The following is a 19,211-nucleotide window of genomic DNA, read 5'->3' as shown; positions in this document are numbered from 1 at the left end:
CTGCCACGGACCGAGCGGCTCGTCGGGAGGCGGACGGCCAGCTGCGCCGACGAGGCAAGCGAGAGGCTCTGGGAGCGAACTCCCCCTTTCCCCACCGGCCCCGCGCCGTACAGCTGCATCCCGGCCAAAATGGCGGCGGCCATGTGGCGGCCGCCATGTTGTGCCGTACAGAAACCCCTTCCCCAGCGGCGAGGGGGGCCGGGGTGACCCGGCTCCGCCATCTTGCCGTACGGCAGCGCGGCGGGGCCGGGGCCGGGGCGGGGGCCGGGGCGGGCCCGGCCGGCCGAGGGCGGCGGCGGCGGCCGGAGATGGTGATCTGCTGCGCCGCCGCCAACTGCTCCAACCGGCAGGGCAAGGCGCGCCGCGGCGCCGTCTCCTTCCACAGGTAAGGGCGGCCCGCCCGGCCCGCCGCAAGTGCCGCGGCCGGGCCGCCCGCACCCCTGTCCCGCTCCCCCCGCCGGGCCGCCACGGCAGCGGCTGCCCTTTGTTTCCCTCAGGGGAAACCGGCTCGGGGCTCCCGGATCGTCCAGCCCCGGCCGGGCAGCGGGAGCGCCCCTTGCCGCGGGGCCCGGGCCCTCCCTGGCCTGTCCCCCGGGCTGAGCCCCCCGCGGCCCGTCCCCCGCCTCGTCCCTGGCTGGGGATGCTGCCGGCGGTGAGTCCCCGGGGAAGGACCCTGTCCCGGGAGTCCCACTGCAAACGGGTGAAGTGACTGGTTCCCCTGCTCAGGGGCTTTCTTCCACTCCAGGCATTTCTACACCTAATTAAGTGTTATTAAACACACCCGGTGTAGGCAGCGCCCGGGTGACGGAGGCAGCGCTGGGCAGCGTGTTGGCTGAGCTGGGTGCTTTGGTGGTGGTGAAGTCCCCCTTCCTTGTGGACAGCCTGGTCCTCGTGGGGCTGACAGAAAAATGAATCGATTGCTGATGAAAATGGAAACAACACCTTTTAGTCCTGTGCTTTTTATGAAATGGAGTTGTTGACGCAGTGAATGAATATCAAATATTTCAGCCCAAAGTGAAATAATTCTTAAGTGATTGTAATGTAATTCGTAAATGAGTATAACTTACCAAAACACAAGTTTCCCCAAAATCTCCTAAACCTAGCCATCGCCTTGGTCATCGTAAAGGTCTTTTCCAACCTCAACAGTTCTGTGATTCTATGGTTCTATAGTTCTTAAAGTACCAACCCTTCTGATTTCCTAAATGCAGCTTATTTTTCAGTGGGTTTTGTCTGTTCCTTTTTTAGATTCCCTCTGAAGGATTCAAAACGCCTAATTCAGTGGCTGAAAGCTGTTCAGAGAGACAACTGGACTCCCACCAAGTATTCCTTTCTTTGCAGCGAGCACTTCACCAAAGACAGCTTTTCCAAGCGGCTGGAAGACCGGCACCGGTTGCTGAAGCCCACCGCTGTCCCTACCATCTTCCAGCTTGTGGAGAAGAAGCACGACAAGCTGGAGTATGTCAGGAGCCGAAGGAAAATAGCCAGGCCGGTGGCGGTGCGGGATGGGGAGGCCCCGCGGGAAGGAGGCGGTGAGGTAGCACACAGGGCCCCGTCTCCTGGCCAAGACCTCATGGTGATGCAAGGGACGAAGGAGATGGAGGAGGCCGCTCTGCAAGAGGAAATAGGATCGATGTCCGAGGAGGAAAAGGCCCTCCACAGCCAGCTGGACAGCCCTCGGAGAAGGACGTTAGGGGATCATTTGGGTGCAAAGTCTGGAGCGCAGAAAAAGCCCGAGAGGTCTCCTGTGGAGGATTGTGCCAGGGGCAGCTGGGCGGGGAGCTGGGTGGCAGACAGGAGCGGCGTGTCGGTGGACGACTTCACCCCTCCTGCCTCTGGTGCTTGCAAGTTCATCGGCTCCCTGCACTCGTACAGCTTTTCCTCCAAGCACGCCAGGGAGAGGCCGTCTCTCCCCAAAGAGCAGCTAGAAAGGAAAAGGCCAAAGAGAGACGTGGAGCCGAGCTGCAGCAGCCACCTCCTGGGACACGACAAGGCCGTGGCAGAAGTGTCCCCGACGTCGTCCCTGACCGCCACCCCCCAGAAACCCTCGCAGGGCCTGTCGGCGTCCCCGGCGGACCTGACCCCTCGGCCCGCCACCGAGGCCGTGCTGGGGCGCAAGGGGGACACGGACGCCAACCCCATGTCCATCAACGAGGTGATCATGTCGGCCTCGGGGGCCTGCAAGCTCATCGACTCCCTGCACTCGTACTGCTTCTCCTCCCGCCAGAGCAAGAGCCAGGTGTGCTGCTTGCGGGAGCAGGTGGAGAAGAAGAACGGCGAGCTGAAGCTTCTGAGGCAGAGGGTCAGCCGCTCGGACAGCCAAGTCAGGAAGCTGAAGGAGAAGCTGGATGAGATGAAGCGGAACAGTTTCCCTTACTTGAACAGCCTGATATCCCAGGACTGTGGTCAGTATTCCCAGGGGTGCTGCGCTCAGGTGGAATTCCCTGTTTTCTTAGGGGCCATTTGAGTTGGAGGCTCTAAAGCTGTGATGGGGAAAAGGTATGAGAAAGGGAAGGAGAACTAGCAGCTTGTGTAAGACCAATGGATACAGTTTTAAGAATTCGCTCAGTGGCCACACAAGTTATTTCTTACATCCCTATTTTCCAATATGTGGAATGGGAATTTAGGTTGTGCAGGTGACTCTCTTGATGAATTTCTTTTCTTTCTAGGTTATTGTAACTTGCTTGTGATGCAGTGGCCCCTGTTAGGATTTTCCTTCTTCCTTTGGAGCATGCCTGTGATTTTTTTTCTGGTGTGTCAATGAGCTGTCCTAGCAGCAGGTATCTGGGAAAGCCATTACTGTCCTCACTGGCAAAAGAAATAGTTTTGATATTGGATTTCATATAGTGCACTCAGTACTCAGGATACAGGAAATGTGAGGTGGGAGGTATCAAATATGACAATGTCATGATGCACATCGAGGTGAACAAATGTCTGTGTTTGGTTTGGTGCTTTCCTCCCTTGGAAGGCAGAAGAAGTCCATAAGCATAGTAAAACAGGGAATGATGGAAAATGCTTCTCTATCAATTACAAAAAAAATAATTAAGCACCTGAAAGCGTAGGGGAACTCAGGGAGAGATCAGGTTGTGTAAAAAGTTTGTTACCTAGAAGTCAAATTGAGCCATAACCCTTCTTGCAAAAAAAAAAAAAAGTGTCTTTTAGTGTACAATTTTTGCACAGTGCCTGTGGTTGCAAGGTGCATTTCAGGGCAAGAGCTGAGGACCATCTAATGGTGGTGTGTGTGTGGCTGCTGAGAAAACATTGGGTTGCCTTGGGAAAGATTCGTGGTGTGTGGGGCTTACTTGGAGAAGTCATCAGCTGTGGAGGGTTGGGTCTCTCTTGAGAGATGGCTAATCCTCACCTTTCCTTTATGAGAAAAACTTCATGGCTTCTTCTGGAGCTGTTGGGCAGTCAGAAAGGTAATGCTGGCAGAGACTGGCACATTCTCCAGGCTGTTGCAGCACATCCAACTTCCTCACTGAAAGAGGAAAAATAGACCCTAACAAAATTCATGAAGGTCACCACCCACCACTACTTTTCCCATATGTAGCTAATTTTTCAAAGTATGGGAATACTCACACTTTTATTTGGGTAGAGGGGGCAAAAATTTTCCCCTGGGGAATCAGCATAGTCTTCTGGTCTGCATTTTTGTGTTGTTTAGGTGTCAAACTAAAGAAAATAACTAAATTCAATTTTAGGGTTCCATAGTCGTCATTCATATATATCTCTATCTTTATGCACATATATGAAATATTTATTTATATATGTATTTAAAAAGGTGTCTGCCTTTGTTGGAATGCCTTCACTGAGATACTAATTGCAGAAAGAGTATCTTTAAGGATGTTTTTCTTTATTCTGGTAAGCGCTATGATTTTTCTCCTTTTCCCCAAGATTAGTGTTTTTATACATATGTCTTTGAGAAGTGAAAATTTTATGTTCGTGTAAAAGATATTCTTAATATATGAGTTACATACTCTATTTTATAAGGGAAAACGTAATTTTTCTTAATGAATTAACCAATTCATTGCCCATTCCACCCTCTTTTATCAACAAAACTGGAGATCAGTGTGTGAAAATGAACCATTTTGGCAACTGTAGCTTGGGAAGTTTATATGGAATCCTTTGGCTGGGAAGTTTTTAAAGAGTTTGTTGGTGGCTGACTGGCTTTTTTTTTTTTTTTTTTTTTTTTTCTTTTTTTAGCCTGATTTTGGACTCTTTTTTGTGTGCTCATAGTGATGGTTTATGACAGTCAAAACAGCTGATGAAGTGCAGCCAGCTGCTGCCAGGCAGAGTCTGGTTCGTGCCCAGACACCGAGTTTTACTGCAATACAAAGCTAAGAAAGGTTTTTCATATTCATAAAAGTACAGTCAGGTAACACATTAGGTTAATAATAGTCTTTGTTAGTAGCCATGTCTCAGCTGTCCCGACTCATCTGATGTGTGGTTGAGGTGATGGTTTTAGCTGTGAACCTGAGCCTGCATATTTTTTCCTGCTAAATGCAGTTCCTTGAGTGTAAGTGCCTGACTGGACCAACCATGCACGTTGTTACCTGTCTGCATCCCTCACGTTCAGCTGCTTCCACAAAATCCTGAGCTCAAAAAATGAACTTTAGGCTCACACCCACTCAGCAGAGCTTCATTTCAGCGCTAGTTCTCACATCCTTTCCTCTAATGAGACAAGTGAATTTCTGCTGGCTGTATGCAAGCAGGGAGGAGCAGGTTTCTGCAGGAGTGCTGCACAGCACTGCCTGCCAGCCACGCTTGGGGCCGGGTGACTCAGGCTGGGCAAGTGGCTCCCAGCTCCAGCTGTCACCGTGTGCTTGTGTGGTGTTTCCCAACCTGTCTTACCAGGGAGATCGACTGGTCTGGGAGAAGCCCCAGGCTTTCTCCAGCACAGCACAGCTGCCATGGTGGCCTTTTCCATCTAAACGTTGAATTTAGGGGTTTGTTTGGTAGGAAAATATTTGGTAGGAAAATATTTCCTTCTGTTTCATGAGGTGCATGGACCAAAGGCTGAGCAATGCTGTTGCAGATGAGCGCGGTTAGGCACGGTGTACCAGGCAGGACAGGGTTAGATGTAGCTCTGGAGGATGACAGGATGCACTGGGATAAAGAGGGAGAGCCAGCAAGCAGCCAGGGATGTGTCCTGGGGAAGGCATGGCCGTTCTGACAGCGCTGTCCTCTGCCACCCAAGCACTGTCTGACCACCTTGTTCTGCACGGAGCTCTCGCAGCTCTGCTGCATCAGCTGTGCTCGCCCAGACAGGAGATCCCAGCAGCTCCTTCCACAACATCACCTCCTCTCGCCGTGCCCCAGTTTGGTCCGGTTTAAAACTACATCTCCCAGCAGGCAGCAGGGTCGGTATCTTACCCAAACGTGAGCTCACTTCCCTCATAGCCATCTTACCACCCTGCGCAAAGCACTTTTGGGGGCAGGGGGGGCTGCAGGTAGAGCAAACAGCAAAATATCTGCGAATATGGCTGGGCCTGGAGCAAACACAGGTAGGATTCCATGGGATTCAAGTTTCTGTGTTCATCAGAGGGGTGAAGCTCTTAGAATTAAGCTGTTTTGGGGTATGAGTAGCCTCTTCCATGCTGCGTGTCTGTTTTTGTGAAGGTCATATTAAAGGCAGGATAGTTTGCAAAATGAGTTCATGTGAAAAATGGTTAGGAATCTGCAGGAAATCTGGCTTGGATTTGTCTTTGAATAGCTGTGCAAAGCCAGTGTAGAAATGGGGTCATTTGCAGTACTTTTTATATGCAAATAAAGCATAGTTGGCAAACTTTGGAGCAAGCAGAAGGACAGAGTATTTAATGAGGTGGAGTTCTGAGGCCTGGTCTGTGGGGCCTGAAGTGGTGTTGCCCATTCATGTTGCAGAAAACATGAGTAGCAATGAGAAGTGGGGTTGTGCATGGATGGATGAGCTGTGATTTCACCTGTCTGAGAAGGACTGGACCAGCCACGGGCTGGTGTCCAGTTCAGCTTGAAAATGAAACGTGTGTAATGTCACAGAGATGTGCTGTCAGGGAAATTGCCTCCACCAGAGCAGGCACTGCTAGCCTGGCAGTTGCATGTTAACTTGGAGCTAGAATTTGGAAAAACACTGCTTTTATTCTGAGACAGCAGGTGCTGCTTGTGGTTTTTTTGATGCCCTGTCTGGGATGGGAATGGCCAGGGTAGAAAGCTCATCCATAGAGTGGGCATTACAAAGAACAAGGAAGCTATAAAGTAAACTGAGAGTGAGATAAGGAGTAAGAATATGTGTGCACAGGGGCTGAATCCATGGCAGAAGGTATCGTGAAGAGAGAGGCTGGGTAAGACTCCACTGTGGCCTGAACACTGGGCTGGGAGGTGAATTGTTTTGTGTTCAACATGGGAGCAGTGAGTGTGCAGGCTGGCCAGCTTTGGGACTTGGTTGAGGAAGGTGGCTCTTTGACCTCCCCCTTGGAGAGAAAGGCAGTTGGAAGGGAGGAAACAAGACTTTTTGCACTGCTGATGGGGTTTTTTTTCAGTGGGATGGTCTTGTTCTTTCTAGGGTTTTTTACCTAACAGTCTATAGAGTTTGTGCATTAAGCATTTAATTTTGCAGTGAGTCGGCAATGACTCACAACAAAAACCCAGCTAGCAGCTAGGAAGTGATGAAACAGCAAACTAAGGAAAACTCGAGAGAAAGACTGAGCTCAGGTAGGGTGTTTGCTTTCTCATAATAGAGTATAATTTTAAAACTGTTTTCTCTGTATTTTGTAAAGCAGAACTCTGGCAGTGACTACAGGCACTGAAGCATTACCACCTTGGCACTTGGCTATAAATACTGCGTCTATAGTATGAACATTTGTGAATATAACCACATTCCCAGCTTTTGGAGCAGAGATGGGATGATCTGTTCAACAGCTGATCTGCTGACACCTGGTGGGATGCATCTTTCTTGAGAGAGAGAGTTCTAGCACAGGAGCTGGTAGGACTTGTTGATAGGGCCTTAAATTAGCTTGGAAAGGAGAAAGGGACAAAGCCAGGGTCACCAGTGATGAGCAAGGGGCTGGAGTGCCTGAACTTAGGAGAGGAGCACTAATGGGATCCCTCAGTCTGCTTCACCTGGTGTTGGCTACAATGTACCACACTAGAAATGTCTCTGGGTGATACACCCAGCAGGAGGGACCAGTGAGGAGCTCAAAACTTTGGCATCTGACATCACTGGTGGAGTTTTCCCTGTGACTGGAGTGCCCTGATGGGCAGATCCAGGCTCTTCAGGAGGGATAGGCAGGGCAGGAGAGGCAGAGGGGTGGCACTGTGTGTAATAGAAGGGTTGGAGTGTCTGGAGCAATGGCACGGTTGAGAGCCTTTGGATAAGAATCAAGGGACAAACAAATAATGCAAATTTCACTGTGGGAGTCTGCTCCGGACCTCTCAGCCAGGACAATGACACTGGCAAGTTGTTCATTGTGGAACTAAGGGACGATTCCAAGTCAGCTGCCCCAGGGGACTTCAACCTGCCAGAAATTAACTGGGAGCATTCCACAGCTGGTACAACCCAGGCCAGAAGGTTCCTAAAAACACCTGCATGAGAACTTTATGGAAAGGTCCTCAGGGAGCTGACTTGGAAAGATGGTCTTGATCTTCTGCTTGTCAACAGAGAGGATCTCATGAGCAAAGTGAACATTGGGGGCAACTTGGCCACAGCGACCACAGAGCCATCGAGTTTAAAATCTCTGGTGACAGGAGGAAAAGTGCCAGAAAAACCTCAGCTCTGGCCATGAGAGCAAACCTCAGGCTGCTCAGGGAATTAGTGAGTAAGGTCCCCTGGGGAAGGTTTTTGCAGGTGCTGGGGTCTAACAGTGCTGGTCACTTTTAAAAATCATCTCCTAAGGGCACAGGAACAGCAATTCCTAAATGTCAGAAGTCAAGCAGGTGAGGCTGGCTTGGCTGGCCAGGGGTGTCTCCTGGAAAGAAGATGGAAGAGGAAGATGTATGCCCAGTGGAAGCAAGGTCAGATGACGTGGGAAGAACAAACGTTGGCCTGTTCCAGGATGAGGATGATCACCTCACAAAAAAGGACAGGGACAAGGCAAAGGTGTTTAATGCTTTCTTTGTCTCTCTTCAAATGGATGATGGATCTCAGTGCCATGAGCTGGAGGACCATGACTATGAGAATGATCAACTCCCAGTTGAACTGGAAGTTGTGCAGGATCTGCTGCCCCAGCTTGATCCCTACAAATCTGTGGAGATTCAGCCTGATGGGATTCATCCAAGAATCTTCAAGGAGCTGCTGATGTCATTACATTACCTCTCTCAATGATTGATTTTTGAGCAGTCTTGGGAATCCACAGAGGTTGACTGGAAGCTGGCAAGTCTTGTCCTGATTTTTAAGGACAACTCCAGAGACAACAGATCTGTCAGTCCCAATTCAGTGCCTGGTAAAATCATGGAAAAGATTATTCTGGGAAGCACTGAAAAACACCTAGAGGACAATGCAGATGTCAGTCACAGCCAGCACAGCTTCCTGAGGGGAAAGTCTTGTCAAACCTGATTTCCTTCTATGACAGGGTAACCTGCCTGGTTGATCCAGGAAAGCTGGGAGGTGGAATCTTTATGGATTTCAGCAAAGCTTTTGGTGCTGTCTCTTACAGGATCCTTCTGGACAAAATGTCCAGCCCACAGCTGGATAACTGTGTTACATGATGGGTGAGGAGGTGGCTCATGGGTCAGGCATAAGGGTGACAGTGACTGGGGTGGCTCCAGGCTGGCACTGCTCCCTGGTGGGGTTCCACAGGTCTCCATCCTCAGCCCCGTTCTCTTCAACATCCTCGTTAACAACTTAGCCACAGGACTTGAAGGAAGTCTAAGTGAGTTCACAGCTGTCACCAAACTGGGAGGAGCTGTCACCTCCCTCAAGGGTGGAGAAACCTTGACATATCAGATGGACAATCACCAGCTGTGGGGTTTAGCAAGGGCAAGTGCTGGGTTCTGCACCTAGGACAGGCCAGCCCTGGCTGTGTGTATGCACGGGGTTAGGGTTAGGGCTGGAGACCAGCTGTGGAAGGGACCTGGGGGTCCTGGTCCATGGCAAGTTCAGTAGGAGCCAGCAGTGTCCTGGCAGCCAGGAGGGACATCCCTGGTCCTGGGCGGCATCAGCCCAGCACTGCCAGATGGGCCAGAGAGGGGATTGTCCTGCTCTGCTCTGCACTGGGGCAACCTCACCCCAAGGTCTGGGGGCAGGCTGGGGCACCACAGTATAAAAAAGCCATTAAGGTATTGGAGAGTGTCCAAAGGAGGCCTTGAAGTTGGGGAAGGGTCTGGAGAGGCCTTAGGAGGAGTGGCTGAGGGCACATGGTTTGTTCAAGCTGGAGAGGAGACTGAGGTCAGACGTCACTGTGCTCTTACCATCCTCACACAGGGAAGTGGAGGGCAGGTACTGATCTCTTCACTCTCGTGACCAGTGACAGAACTGAAGGAAATGGCAGGAAGCTGAGTTGGGGAGGTTCAGGTCAGATATCAGGAAAAGGTTTTTCACCCACAGGATGGTTGGGCATTGGAACAGCTCCCCAGGGCGGGGATCACAGCACCAAGCCTGCCTGAGTTCAAGCAGTGTTCAGACAATTCTCTCCAGCACAGGGCCAGGAGCTGGCCTCAATCCTGACAGGTCCCTTCCAACTCAAAGATATTCTGTGATGGAGCCAGTGCACATCAGTGGCAGGATTGTTTTACTGGTTTACTGGGGAGAGCATCAGCAAAGTACCTGAAGGGGTGCAACTCTCAGGGCAGAGCAGCAGAGTATAAAGCCACCCTCTGTACTTAAGTATGGACAGACTATGTCGTGTGAGGCTGCTCCTTAATTACCAGAACCTTGATGATGGTGATGATGATTTAATCCCAGTGAGCAACTGTGCTGAAGGAAGAACTTCAGGGAACTGCCCAGTTGATGCTGCAGACCCCACACTTTGAAGACTCAGGGATTTTGTGTGGGGATTTGTTTGGGGGGGGGGTATGTTTGTTTTGGGTTTGGTTTTTTTTGTGTTTGTTTTGGGGGGGGTTTTGGGGTCTTTTTTTTGGTTTGGTTTGGTTTTTTAATTTTTTTTTTCTCATGCTTTCTGCTGGAAGTGTTCCCCAGCTCAAGGAAACAGGTTAGCTGCCTTGTTAGCAACCAGCTGGCCACTCACTGATAAAGCTGTGTAGGAATTCGTGCCAGCTTAGCTTTCTGTGCCAGGGATCCCACTTGAGAGCCACGCCAGCTGTGTAGACATGGCCCGAGGGGGCTGTTCAGCTGCTCTGTCTGGTTTGTCTCAAGGCAGGGAGAACTCAGTATCTCCTGTAGCAAAGCCTGGACAGCCAGTTCCAGGCTGACTGTGTTACAATGCAGGGTGGGATTTGACTTGTAAACTCTCTGGGAATGGAAAATATGTAGGAACAGTCTATCTGGAGTGGGGTCAGGTGGTGAAATGGAACTGACCTGTGTGCTCAGGGGCACGGTGGTTGTGTCTTGAATGGCTTCCTGAAAGAAGGAGATCAAGGTGATCAGGTTGCTTGTGGGTGTGTGGTTTTGTCTCCCAAAGTGTTACAACTCCTAAGTGCTGTGGCTGATTTCAGTGAGATTTTGTAGAACCACAGGATGGTTTGGGCTGAAGGGACCTTAAAGCTCATCTTGTTCCACCCCCCTGCCATGGGCAGGGACACCTTCCACTACACCAGGTTGTAGAGGAACGGGGTCTGGGAGATGCTGGATCCCTAATGGCTTCCAGAAAGCACAGGAGAGGGTGACTCCAGGAATGTCCTTGTTAAGAAAGAGGATGCAAAGAGAGCTTCCCTGTTAGTAGGTAAAAGAGGAACTGTGCATATGAATGCAAGAGAATCAGCATTAAGAGGACCCCTCTGAGGGTGAAGCTTTAAGGGTGCAGAAGGGTGACCAGGATCTCTTGTGCAGCAAATTCTCAGATGTCATTTGTATTCTTGATATCATCATACACTTACCTTTTAAGCTGCATTAGTAAGTTTTTTAGAAGTGATGTGCTAGGAGTTTAGACCTTTAAAAAGGGATGTACAGGCTCCTTATCAGTGTCAGGAGTTTCTCTTGACAGTGACTGTATCTACAAACCTGAAATTTGCAACAAAGCAACTCAGCAAAGAACTTCTTGTTGCTACAATAGTCTTTCATCTACCTGCCCCAACCAAAATATAATAGAGCAAATTGCTTTTCAAATGACTGGGTTTTTCGGGATGGATTCAATCAGACACTCTCCTATCTGCCTCCCCTCCTGCTTTTCCACTCTCCCAGCCCAGCCTTCCAGCCAGGAAGGAAAAAAGTCTTAGTCCACCAGTCAGAGACCAGCACTGAAGGTAAGGAGAGCACTGCATGGGATGAGATCAGGATGTCTGTACTTACCTGCACTTCACTGAGTTCCCAGTCCTTATTCTCTTCTGCTGCTCTCAACTTTTCCAAGCCACGTGAGAACCAAAGAACTCTTTAGCTTTGCTGCCATCTAGGTAGTTTAGAAAAGTAACAATGATCACTTGGCCGTGTTGTTTGCCCACGTGCCAGAGACTTCAGGCTGTACAGTTACATCTTCACTTTTGAGCTGGCTGGAATTCCAGCTCTTTGGAAGTGAGACCATCAGGGCAGGCACCTCCAGCCAGGCTGGATGCTGCACAGCAAGGCAGTGGGGTCAAGCTGGGGGTGCTGGAAATGATCACTTGGCTTCTCTTGATTTGTAATCAAGTCTGAAGAGTGAGAATGGCTAAAGCCATTCCTTTCATCTGTTGTTTTGATGCTTTTCCTGAAATGCAAGCAGAAAAAAAGAAGGGCACTGTGGTGACAGAAGCTGTCCTGCTCCTGGGATGCTGACCCAGGAGAGGGCAGCAGCAGCCCAGGCTGCAGGCTCCTGCAGCTTTTGCAAAGCTTTGCTTTTCACTTCCATCGTGGGAGATGAGCCTGCAAAAAGCTTGGAAAGAAATGCAGCAGAGAGTGAAAGGCAAACATCAGCTGGAGGGAGGAGCAGCACGCTCCTTCCCCAGAGAACTGTGTGTTCTCCTCATGGAATTGGAAAGGTGAGTACAAGGAAATACTGGCCAGTGCACTGACACTGCTGGACAGACTGTGGGAATCCCTTTCCAAGTCCTGGGCAAGCTGCTGGGGACTGAACATTCTGACAGGCTGTTCTGCAGATCCTGTCTCTGATGCTGTAGACCTTTATCACTGATTTCCTAGTGAGCTCTCATGTTTCCTCATGTTGCTTCCCTTGCAAAATACTTCAGGATAAAGCAAAGCAAGTAGCAGCACTTTGCTGCTTTTAAAACCTGCTGTCTTGTGGGAGAATGAGTACCACAAGTGGTCTCTTATCCAGGAAAGCTGCTGTTCCTTCTCCTTTGGCATTTCAGGTGTGGACTGTCCTTCCTCTTTGCTCAGTCTTTTAGCCTGACATTTCATAAAGAGCACAGCTAAACTCAGACTGGTCAAGTAAATTTTGGCTACAGCCTTACCCTTTTGGGTCGTGATTTCTCCCTGCAGTTGAGTCTGTGCCTTTTAGACCAGCCAGACAGGCAGCTTGTTCTTGTATTCTTGATCTCACTAGGTGTGGAAAACACCCCCCTGGAACGCCCACCTTGCCAGTATGAAATATTTATCCCATGAGGGGGAGGAGGACATGCTTTAAGCTTACTTCAGCCATATTTGTCTGCATAACAAACTACTGAGAGTAGCAGGCACCCTGTTTGTGTGGGAATCCATCTTTCCCAACGTCCCATAGGTGATGTTTTGCTTTCCCTACTTACACCCTGGTGGATCTGCTCTGCTCTTCACATGTCTTTAGATTGTCTGTCTCCATTTTCCTGGTGTGTTTTTTTCAGGTCACAATCTCTGAAAGTAAAATGCAAAACTGTTTATCAAAGCTCTCCTACAGCACCAAGCCTGACAGAGTTCAAGAGGCATTTGGACAATGTTCTTAGGCACATGGTGTGACTCTTTGGAATGGTCCTGCACAGGGAGTTGAACTTGATGATCCTTGTGGGTTCCTTCCAGCTCAGCTTATTCTGTGGTTCTGTAAAATGATTTGTTAAAGAAGTTTTAACTTTGTGAAACAGACCTTGGTTGCTTTTTCTTAACTGCAGTGATAAAGGGAAGTATCTTTCCCTTCCATTTACTCTTTACCTTACAGGCACCCAAGTCTTTTTAAAATGTTTATCTTAGTCCAAGGCCTTAGTAGAACAACTTCTGAATGATCCTTGCTTGTCTCTTTGTACAAGTTCAGGCCATTGTTAACCTTTTAAAAATACTATAGCCAAGCTTTGATCTTGAATATGAACACAGCCTGATTTTCTTTTGAAATGAGGACTCATTTCCTTGGCCTCTTAGACAAACAGGAACACTATGTACATAGTGCTTGAGAAAGATTAACCCAGAGCATTAGAGGTTTCATTATCATTTAATGATTATTCTTATGCTGAGGTTTCAGTCACCTTCCCTGCATGTAGATGGCAGGGGGCTTTTCTTTCAGATGAAGCTACAGAGAGGAATCAGAAATAGATCACCTGCAAGAGTGTTCTGTGTATGGCTGAGAGCTGGTTTGGAAACAGACCCACTTTCCATGACTGTTCATTGTTCCCATCTCCCACTTTGGAGCTGGCACTGCTCGAAGAAAAGCGTTGCTGTGGTGTTGAGCCATTTCTGAGGTGCTTTGTGTTCACCTCCAGCCAGCTGGAGGCGGCTCACAGCAACCTGCAGAGCACAGATCCCTGAGTTTTCCTTGTTCCTTTTCCTCCACAGAGACTCCCCAGCTGAACCCTGTGATGGAGCCCCTCTCCTGGATGCTGGGCACCTGGCTCTCGGACCCGCCGGGGGACGGCACCTTCCCTACGATGAAGCCCTTCCAGTACCTGGAAGAGGTGCACATCTCTCACGTGGGGCAGCCCATGCTCAACTTCTCGTAAGTCAGGGGCTCTGTCTGTGTTGGCAGCAGCTGTTGGATTGGAGCAGGCGTGGCTCCAGGCTGATTTGTTAGTTGGGTTTCTTTTCCAGTGGCAAAGTGCACAAATTTTCACCTACCAAACGAGATGGATGTTGTAGGATGTGACTGCATGGTCTGACTTTCATTTTCCTTGAAGCCTTGTGATTAATTGGCATTCTTGGTGAAATTCCCGCTTAGAATAAATGAAGGAGCTATAGCATGGCTACCAAATTTGTCCATTTTAAGCTGTGGTCTTCAGTCTTCACCACTGTGAAAAATCTGAGAAAAATTAGTGCTTATCAAACCATATGGAATAGGAGGCAGGTGGCTTAACTACTTGCTTTGGCTTCAAGTGGTTGTTCTAAGAGAAATCAGAAGAAATCCAGAGGGAGGGAAGTGACAAGTTGGCTACTGCTCAGTACTTCTCCAGTGTTCTTTTGGGCAGGGTGAGTTGTTAGAAAGGGTGTTGCTTTGAAAACCAAGAAAAGAAGAATTACAAGGTGGAAGTGCTGTGTGAGAGATGCCCTGTATTCCTGGAGTGTGATGGAGCTGCCAGCTCAGCCTGGGACTGCTTTAGTCTGATTTCCAAATGAAACAAAGCTCTGACAGTCTTGCTCTGGCTGCACCTCCCTTCCCAGCTTGTGAACAGTTGAATATTTGAGTCACCTTTTTTTTTCCCTCCTTTTCTTTGTGCCAAGGAGTTGCACAGCTGTGAACTGTTGAGCTTTAGGAAGCACCAGGAAAATAGGCAGCAGTTTTGGAGGATAGACACCCTGTGCTTCCCTGGCTCCTGGAGCAGTGGCTCTTAAAAGACAGTTCCTGTATCCCTTAAATGCTCCAAGCACTGAAGGCTGCCTGATTTAAGTTTTTCTCCTTTGATACTATAATCACTGATGGTATGGGTGACCAAACCTACAGTTCTTAAGTCCTCCTGAAGAATAAATAAGGGTCTGAGCTGAACTTTTTGTCTTTTTGAAGGGGTGATGGTAGAAATATGTCTGCTCTGTTGTTTCCTACAGCAAGGAATATACAAAAAAACCAACTTTGCCAGGTGTAAAAGCTAAATAAAGATGATACAGTAATTCTAGATATTCATTTGAGAAAAAGGAAGTTTTTGAGACACATGTGGCTTCACCATCTGTGAAACATCTGAGTTCCTGAGAGATTTCTGAGCTAGTTCTGAGAAAGACCCAGGGGCTGTGGAAAATCAAAAGCTTGAACTTAAAGACTTAACTCCAGCTCTAAGAAATAGCTGTGCCTCTGTAAAGTAACTGTATTTTTCCAGGTTTACATCTCTCAGCTATGAAGTGTTGTCAGTCTTTTACTCTTCAAAGAGTACTGCAGGCACTCATCTGGTTAAATAAGAGGAAACCAGACCCAAAAATATCTTCTGAATGCAAAACACATCAGGCTCTGTGCTCTGATTTCCCCTCAGGTTCAACGCCTTCCATCCGGACACCAGGAAGCCCATGCACCGGGAATGTGGGTTCATCCGCCTCAAACCTGACACCAACAAGGTGGCCTTCATCAGTGCCCAGAACACAGGTACACCCCTGATACCCTCACTGGGGAAGAGAAGAGCTCCTCACCCTGCTGGGCCATTTCTGCACTTTTCCAGAAAGTTCTTGCACCTCTCACAGTTTTACTGGATTAATTTTCCCTGTCGGAATCGCTGCTCTTTGGCACTGGACCCACAGTGGTTCCTAAATGAGAACTCCTAAATGAGTGTGTGGATGTAGCACCTTGGTACTTCTTACCTATGAGGACTGGATGAGAGACAACCACATCTCAATTATTATATGTGAAAGTGTTAAACCCCAGTTGATGCTTAAATTTGCATCTCAAAGGACAGGTGCTGAAGGGGAGAGTGCCAGTTGTGCTGTGATACTCATCCCACACGGTGTGAATGAGTCTGGCTGCATTTTTGTGAGCAGCATTCCATGTCTGAGGTTGTGTGGATCTGCAGTTGTCAATAGTGCTAGAGCAAATAAAACCATTCTTTACAGGGAGTGCTGGTCTGTTAAGTAGCCTAACAGAGCATGGAATGGTTTGGGTTGGAAGGAATGCCATGGTCAAGGACACCTTCCATTAGACCAGGTTATTCCAAGTCCCATCCAACCTGACTTTGAATACTTCCAGGGATGGGACAGCCACAGCTTCTCTGGGCAACCTGTGCCAGGGCCTCACCACCCTCACAGGGAAGAATTTCTTCCTAATATCTAACCTAAGTTTCTCCTCTTACAGATTAAAAACTTTTTCCTTGTCCTATCCTTACCTGAGTATGTAAAAAGTCCCTTTTTCTCTTTTTATAAGCCCTCTTCTAAGTTCTGAAAGGCCAAAATAATAATTGTGATGTGCTTAAATAACCTTTGTAACCTAATAACATGTGTGCCCTTGCTTTTCTCTAGGTCTGGTGGAGGTGGAGGAAGGGGAGGTGAATGGACAAGAGCTGTCTATAGCTTCTCACTCCATAGCCAGGATCTCCTTTGCCAAGAAGCCCCATGTAGAGCAGGTGAGTGCACCCTGAGTGAGCCATTCCCATGGCACTGCTTGCCCCAGGAGGAGTCTAGCTGAGAGGATATGTTATTTAGCATGCTTTAATTACAGAGTGCCATCAGGAGTTCCTGGAAATACTGCACAGCATCCTGGCATATTCTTTCTATAAGAGCCTTCAGAGGAGATTTTGTACATTAAAAAACCCAGAGGGATCATTATGATAAAAACTGACAGGCTGGATCAGACCAGCTAACCCAGAATCCTGTCTCCAGAATGGCCAGTAGCAGATTTTTAGGGAAGAAGCTGGGAAAGTCTTGGCTAAATATTCTTTTGTGGCAATGGGAGTAGTTATTAACGCTGGTTTTCCGGATTGATTGCAGTATAAGGATGCACATTTAAGGTATGGTCAGTATTGGGGCTCATGAGGATATTTCAGGAACACCTGCAGATCTTGCTCTCTTGCTTTTCAGAGCATTCAGACCTTGCTCTGGGCTCTTTTCCCATCTGTGGCTGCTGGACATGAGCCAGCAGTGTGCTCAGGTGGCCAAGAAGGCCACTGGCTCCTGGCCTGGATCAGGAATGGTGTGGCCAGCAGGAGCAGGGCAGTGATTCTTCCCCTGTGCTCAGGACAGCACCTCGAGTGCTGTGTCCAATTCTGGGCCCTTCAGTTTAAGGAGGGCATTTTGATGCTTGGATGTGTCCAGAGAAGGGCAACAAGGCTGGTGAAGGGTCTGGAACAGCTGAGGGAGCTGGGATTGTTTAGCCTGGAGAAAAGGAGGCTCAGGGGAGGGCTCATCACACTCTGCAACCACCTGAAAGGAGGGTGTGGTCAGGTGGGGGTTAGTCTCTTCTCCCAGGCAACCAGTGACAGGACAAGAGGGGACAGCCTTGAGCTGCACCAGGGGAAGTTCAGGGTGGACATTGGGAAAAAATCCTTCACAGCATGATAAGGCACTGGAATGGGCTGCCCAGGGAGGTGGGGAGTCACCGTCCCTGGAGGTGTTTAAGAAAAGCCTGGATGTGGCACTCAGTGCTATGGTTTCATTAATAAGATGGTGTTAGGTCATAGGCTGGACTTGATGGTCTCAAAGGCCTTTTCCAACTTAGTTAATTCCATGATTCTGTGAACCTGCCTTGTTCCACAGATAGTGGGGTTGGAGCTGGTATTGTGGAGAGGGCTGCCTTCTTTTGGAGAGAAACCTCCTTGGTTATTTGCCCACTGTAGAGAGGATATCCTTTCTTGGCGGTGCATTGACAGCAGGCACGTGGATGGCAAAGGGAAGAAAGCACAGGTAAGGGATTCAGCTTGTGGACGCTCATTGCTTAATTTCCTTATTTCTTTTCCTACCCCTGCTTTAGATTACCAGAAAATTCAGGCTCAATTCCGATGGGAAACTCGAACAAACTGTCTCAATGGCAACCACTACGCAGCCCATGACTCAGCACTTACACATTACCTACAAGAAGGTGACACCCTGACACCGGGAGTGCCAGGTCTCCTCGCTGAGGGCAGGGAGCAAGGACATCATGCACCAAGTGCAGCAGCAGCTCAGGAGCAGGCATGGCAGACCCTGGAGCCGGCTGCCTGCGCTCGTCCCCTGGGCCCCGGAGCTGCTCGTCCTGTTGAGAATGTTACTCAGATGTTTCTGTAATGGTATATAAAAAAAATAAATAAAAAGCTTTTATTTTTATGGCTGTGTCTTTGGCGTGACTGCAGGGTAGTGTGTGCCGCCTGCTGCTGGCAGAGGGGCTTTGTGCTCCCTGTTCCTTAGTAGGTGTTGGGTTGGAGACCCAGACTTCTGCACAACCAGAATAACTGGGGGAGCTGCAGGTTCTGGAATGGATTTGCACTGCAGGGAAAGACCCTGAGAACTCCAGAGCCTGTCCAGTGAAACTTGGCTTAAATATCAAGAGGGAGCACCTACATCTTGCTCTGGGACAGAGGAAACTGTCACAGGCCCTGATCCCAGTGGTGCTGTCCAGCAGTTTGAAGGGAATTGCTGCAGTGTGGGAGGTCAGGGCCGGGCTTCAGTGCAGAATATCACAAGAGTTTGGGGGACAACTGTGAGCCAACAAGCAAGAGAAATGCTAACACTGGGGCTCAGTCTAAGCAATGTCCAACTCTGGAATCAGGATGCAGCCTTTGACCTTCATGAAATCTCATTGAGCCCCTCAGCAATGAGAGAGGCAAAGGACTTGGATCACTGCTGGCCTGCAGCACTACAGCAGCCACTGACTTCTGGAGCTCCCTGCCAGCCCCAGTCACTCTGGGAGTGTAACAGCAGCACACCCCAGCCCAGCAGGGCCTTTCTTGAGGGGAGCTGAGGTGAACACTGAGCTGTGCAGCCCACTGCCAGGTGGGCTTTGTGCCACAGGGTCTGTCTCTGTGGATGGGGAGCTCCTGGGTGTGCCCCTCAGAGCCCTGTGATGGCACCAGAGTCATCATCTCTCACTTGCAGTGGGTAACTACAAACGCCAGCACAGGGTACTGCCACAGCACTGGGACTGTGACCCACTAGCAGGGAGTGGGTCAGTGAGCGAGTGCTGCCAGTGTCCGAGGAGTCTGTGTGCTACCAGTGTGTGAGGCTCTTCTGAGTGCTGTGAGTGAGGAACCTCTGAGTTCTGGCAGTGACTGAGGAGCCTTTGAGTCCCACGAGAGGTCGAGGAGCCTCTGAGTGGCACAAGTGGAAGGCAAGCTCATTACTGCAGGACTGGGGGAGCAGGAGCTGTGGGAGAGGGAAGGATACAGCCGTGGGAACTTGGGCAGAGGGTGGGATAAGGCTGAAG

General features: G+C 49.3%; 1 protein-coding gene across 2 annotated transcripts; it reads left to right on the top strand.

Annotated features, from left to right (window-relative positions):
- The first annotated feature begins 226 nt into the window (after positions 1-226).
- On the top strand, positions 227-18,115 carry THAP4 (THAP domain containing 4). 2 transcript variants are annotated; one of them, XM_063408678.1, is made up of 6 exons: positions 227-385; positions 1,246-2,402; positions 13,748-13,907; positions 15,364-15,473; positions 16,337-16,440; positions 17,784-18,115. In XM_063408678.1, exons 1-6 carry the CDS (start codon positions 309-311, stop codon positions 17,901-17,903), a joined length of 1,728 nt encoding a protein of 575 aa, XP_063264748.1. In that variant the 5' UTR covers positions 227-308; the 3' UTR covers positions 17,904-18,115. The 2 variants fall into 2 exon arrangements, with proteins under 2 accessions (XP_063264748.1, XP_063264749.1); XM_063408679.1 differs by lacking the exons at positions 227-385; positions 1,246-2,402 and adding an exon at positions 5,361-5,498.
- Positions 18,116-19,211: the final 1,096 nt, after the last annotated feature.

Source organism: Prinia subflava, chromosome 11, assembly GCF_021018805.1.
Source record: "Prinia subflava isolate CZ2003 ecotype Zambia chromosome 11, Cam_Psub_1.2, whole genome shotgun sequence".
Classification (NCBI taxonomy): Eukaryota; Metazoa; Chordata; class Aves; order Passeriformes; family Cisticolidae; genus Prinia; species Prinia subflava.
This window is presented reverse-complemented; position numbering and strand designations above follow the sequence as displayed.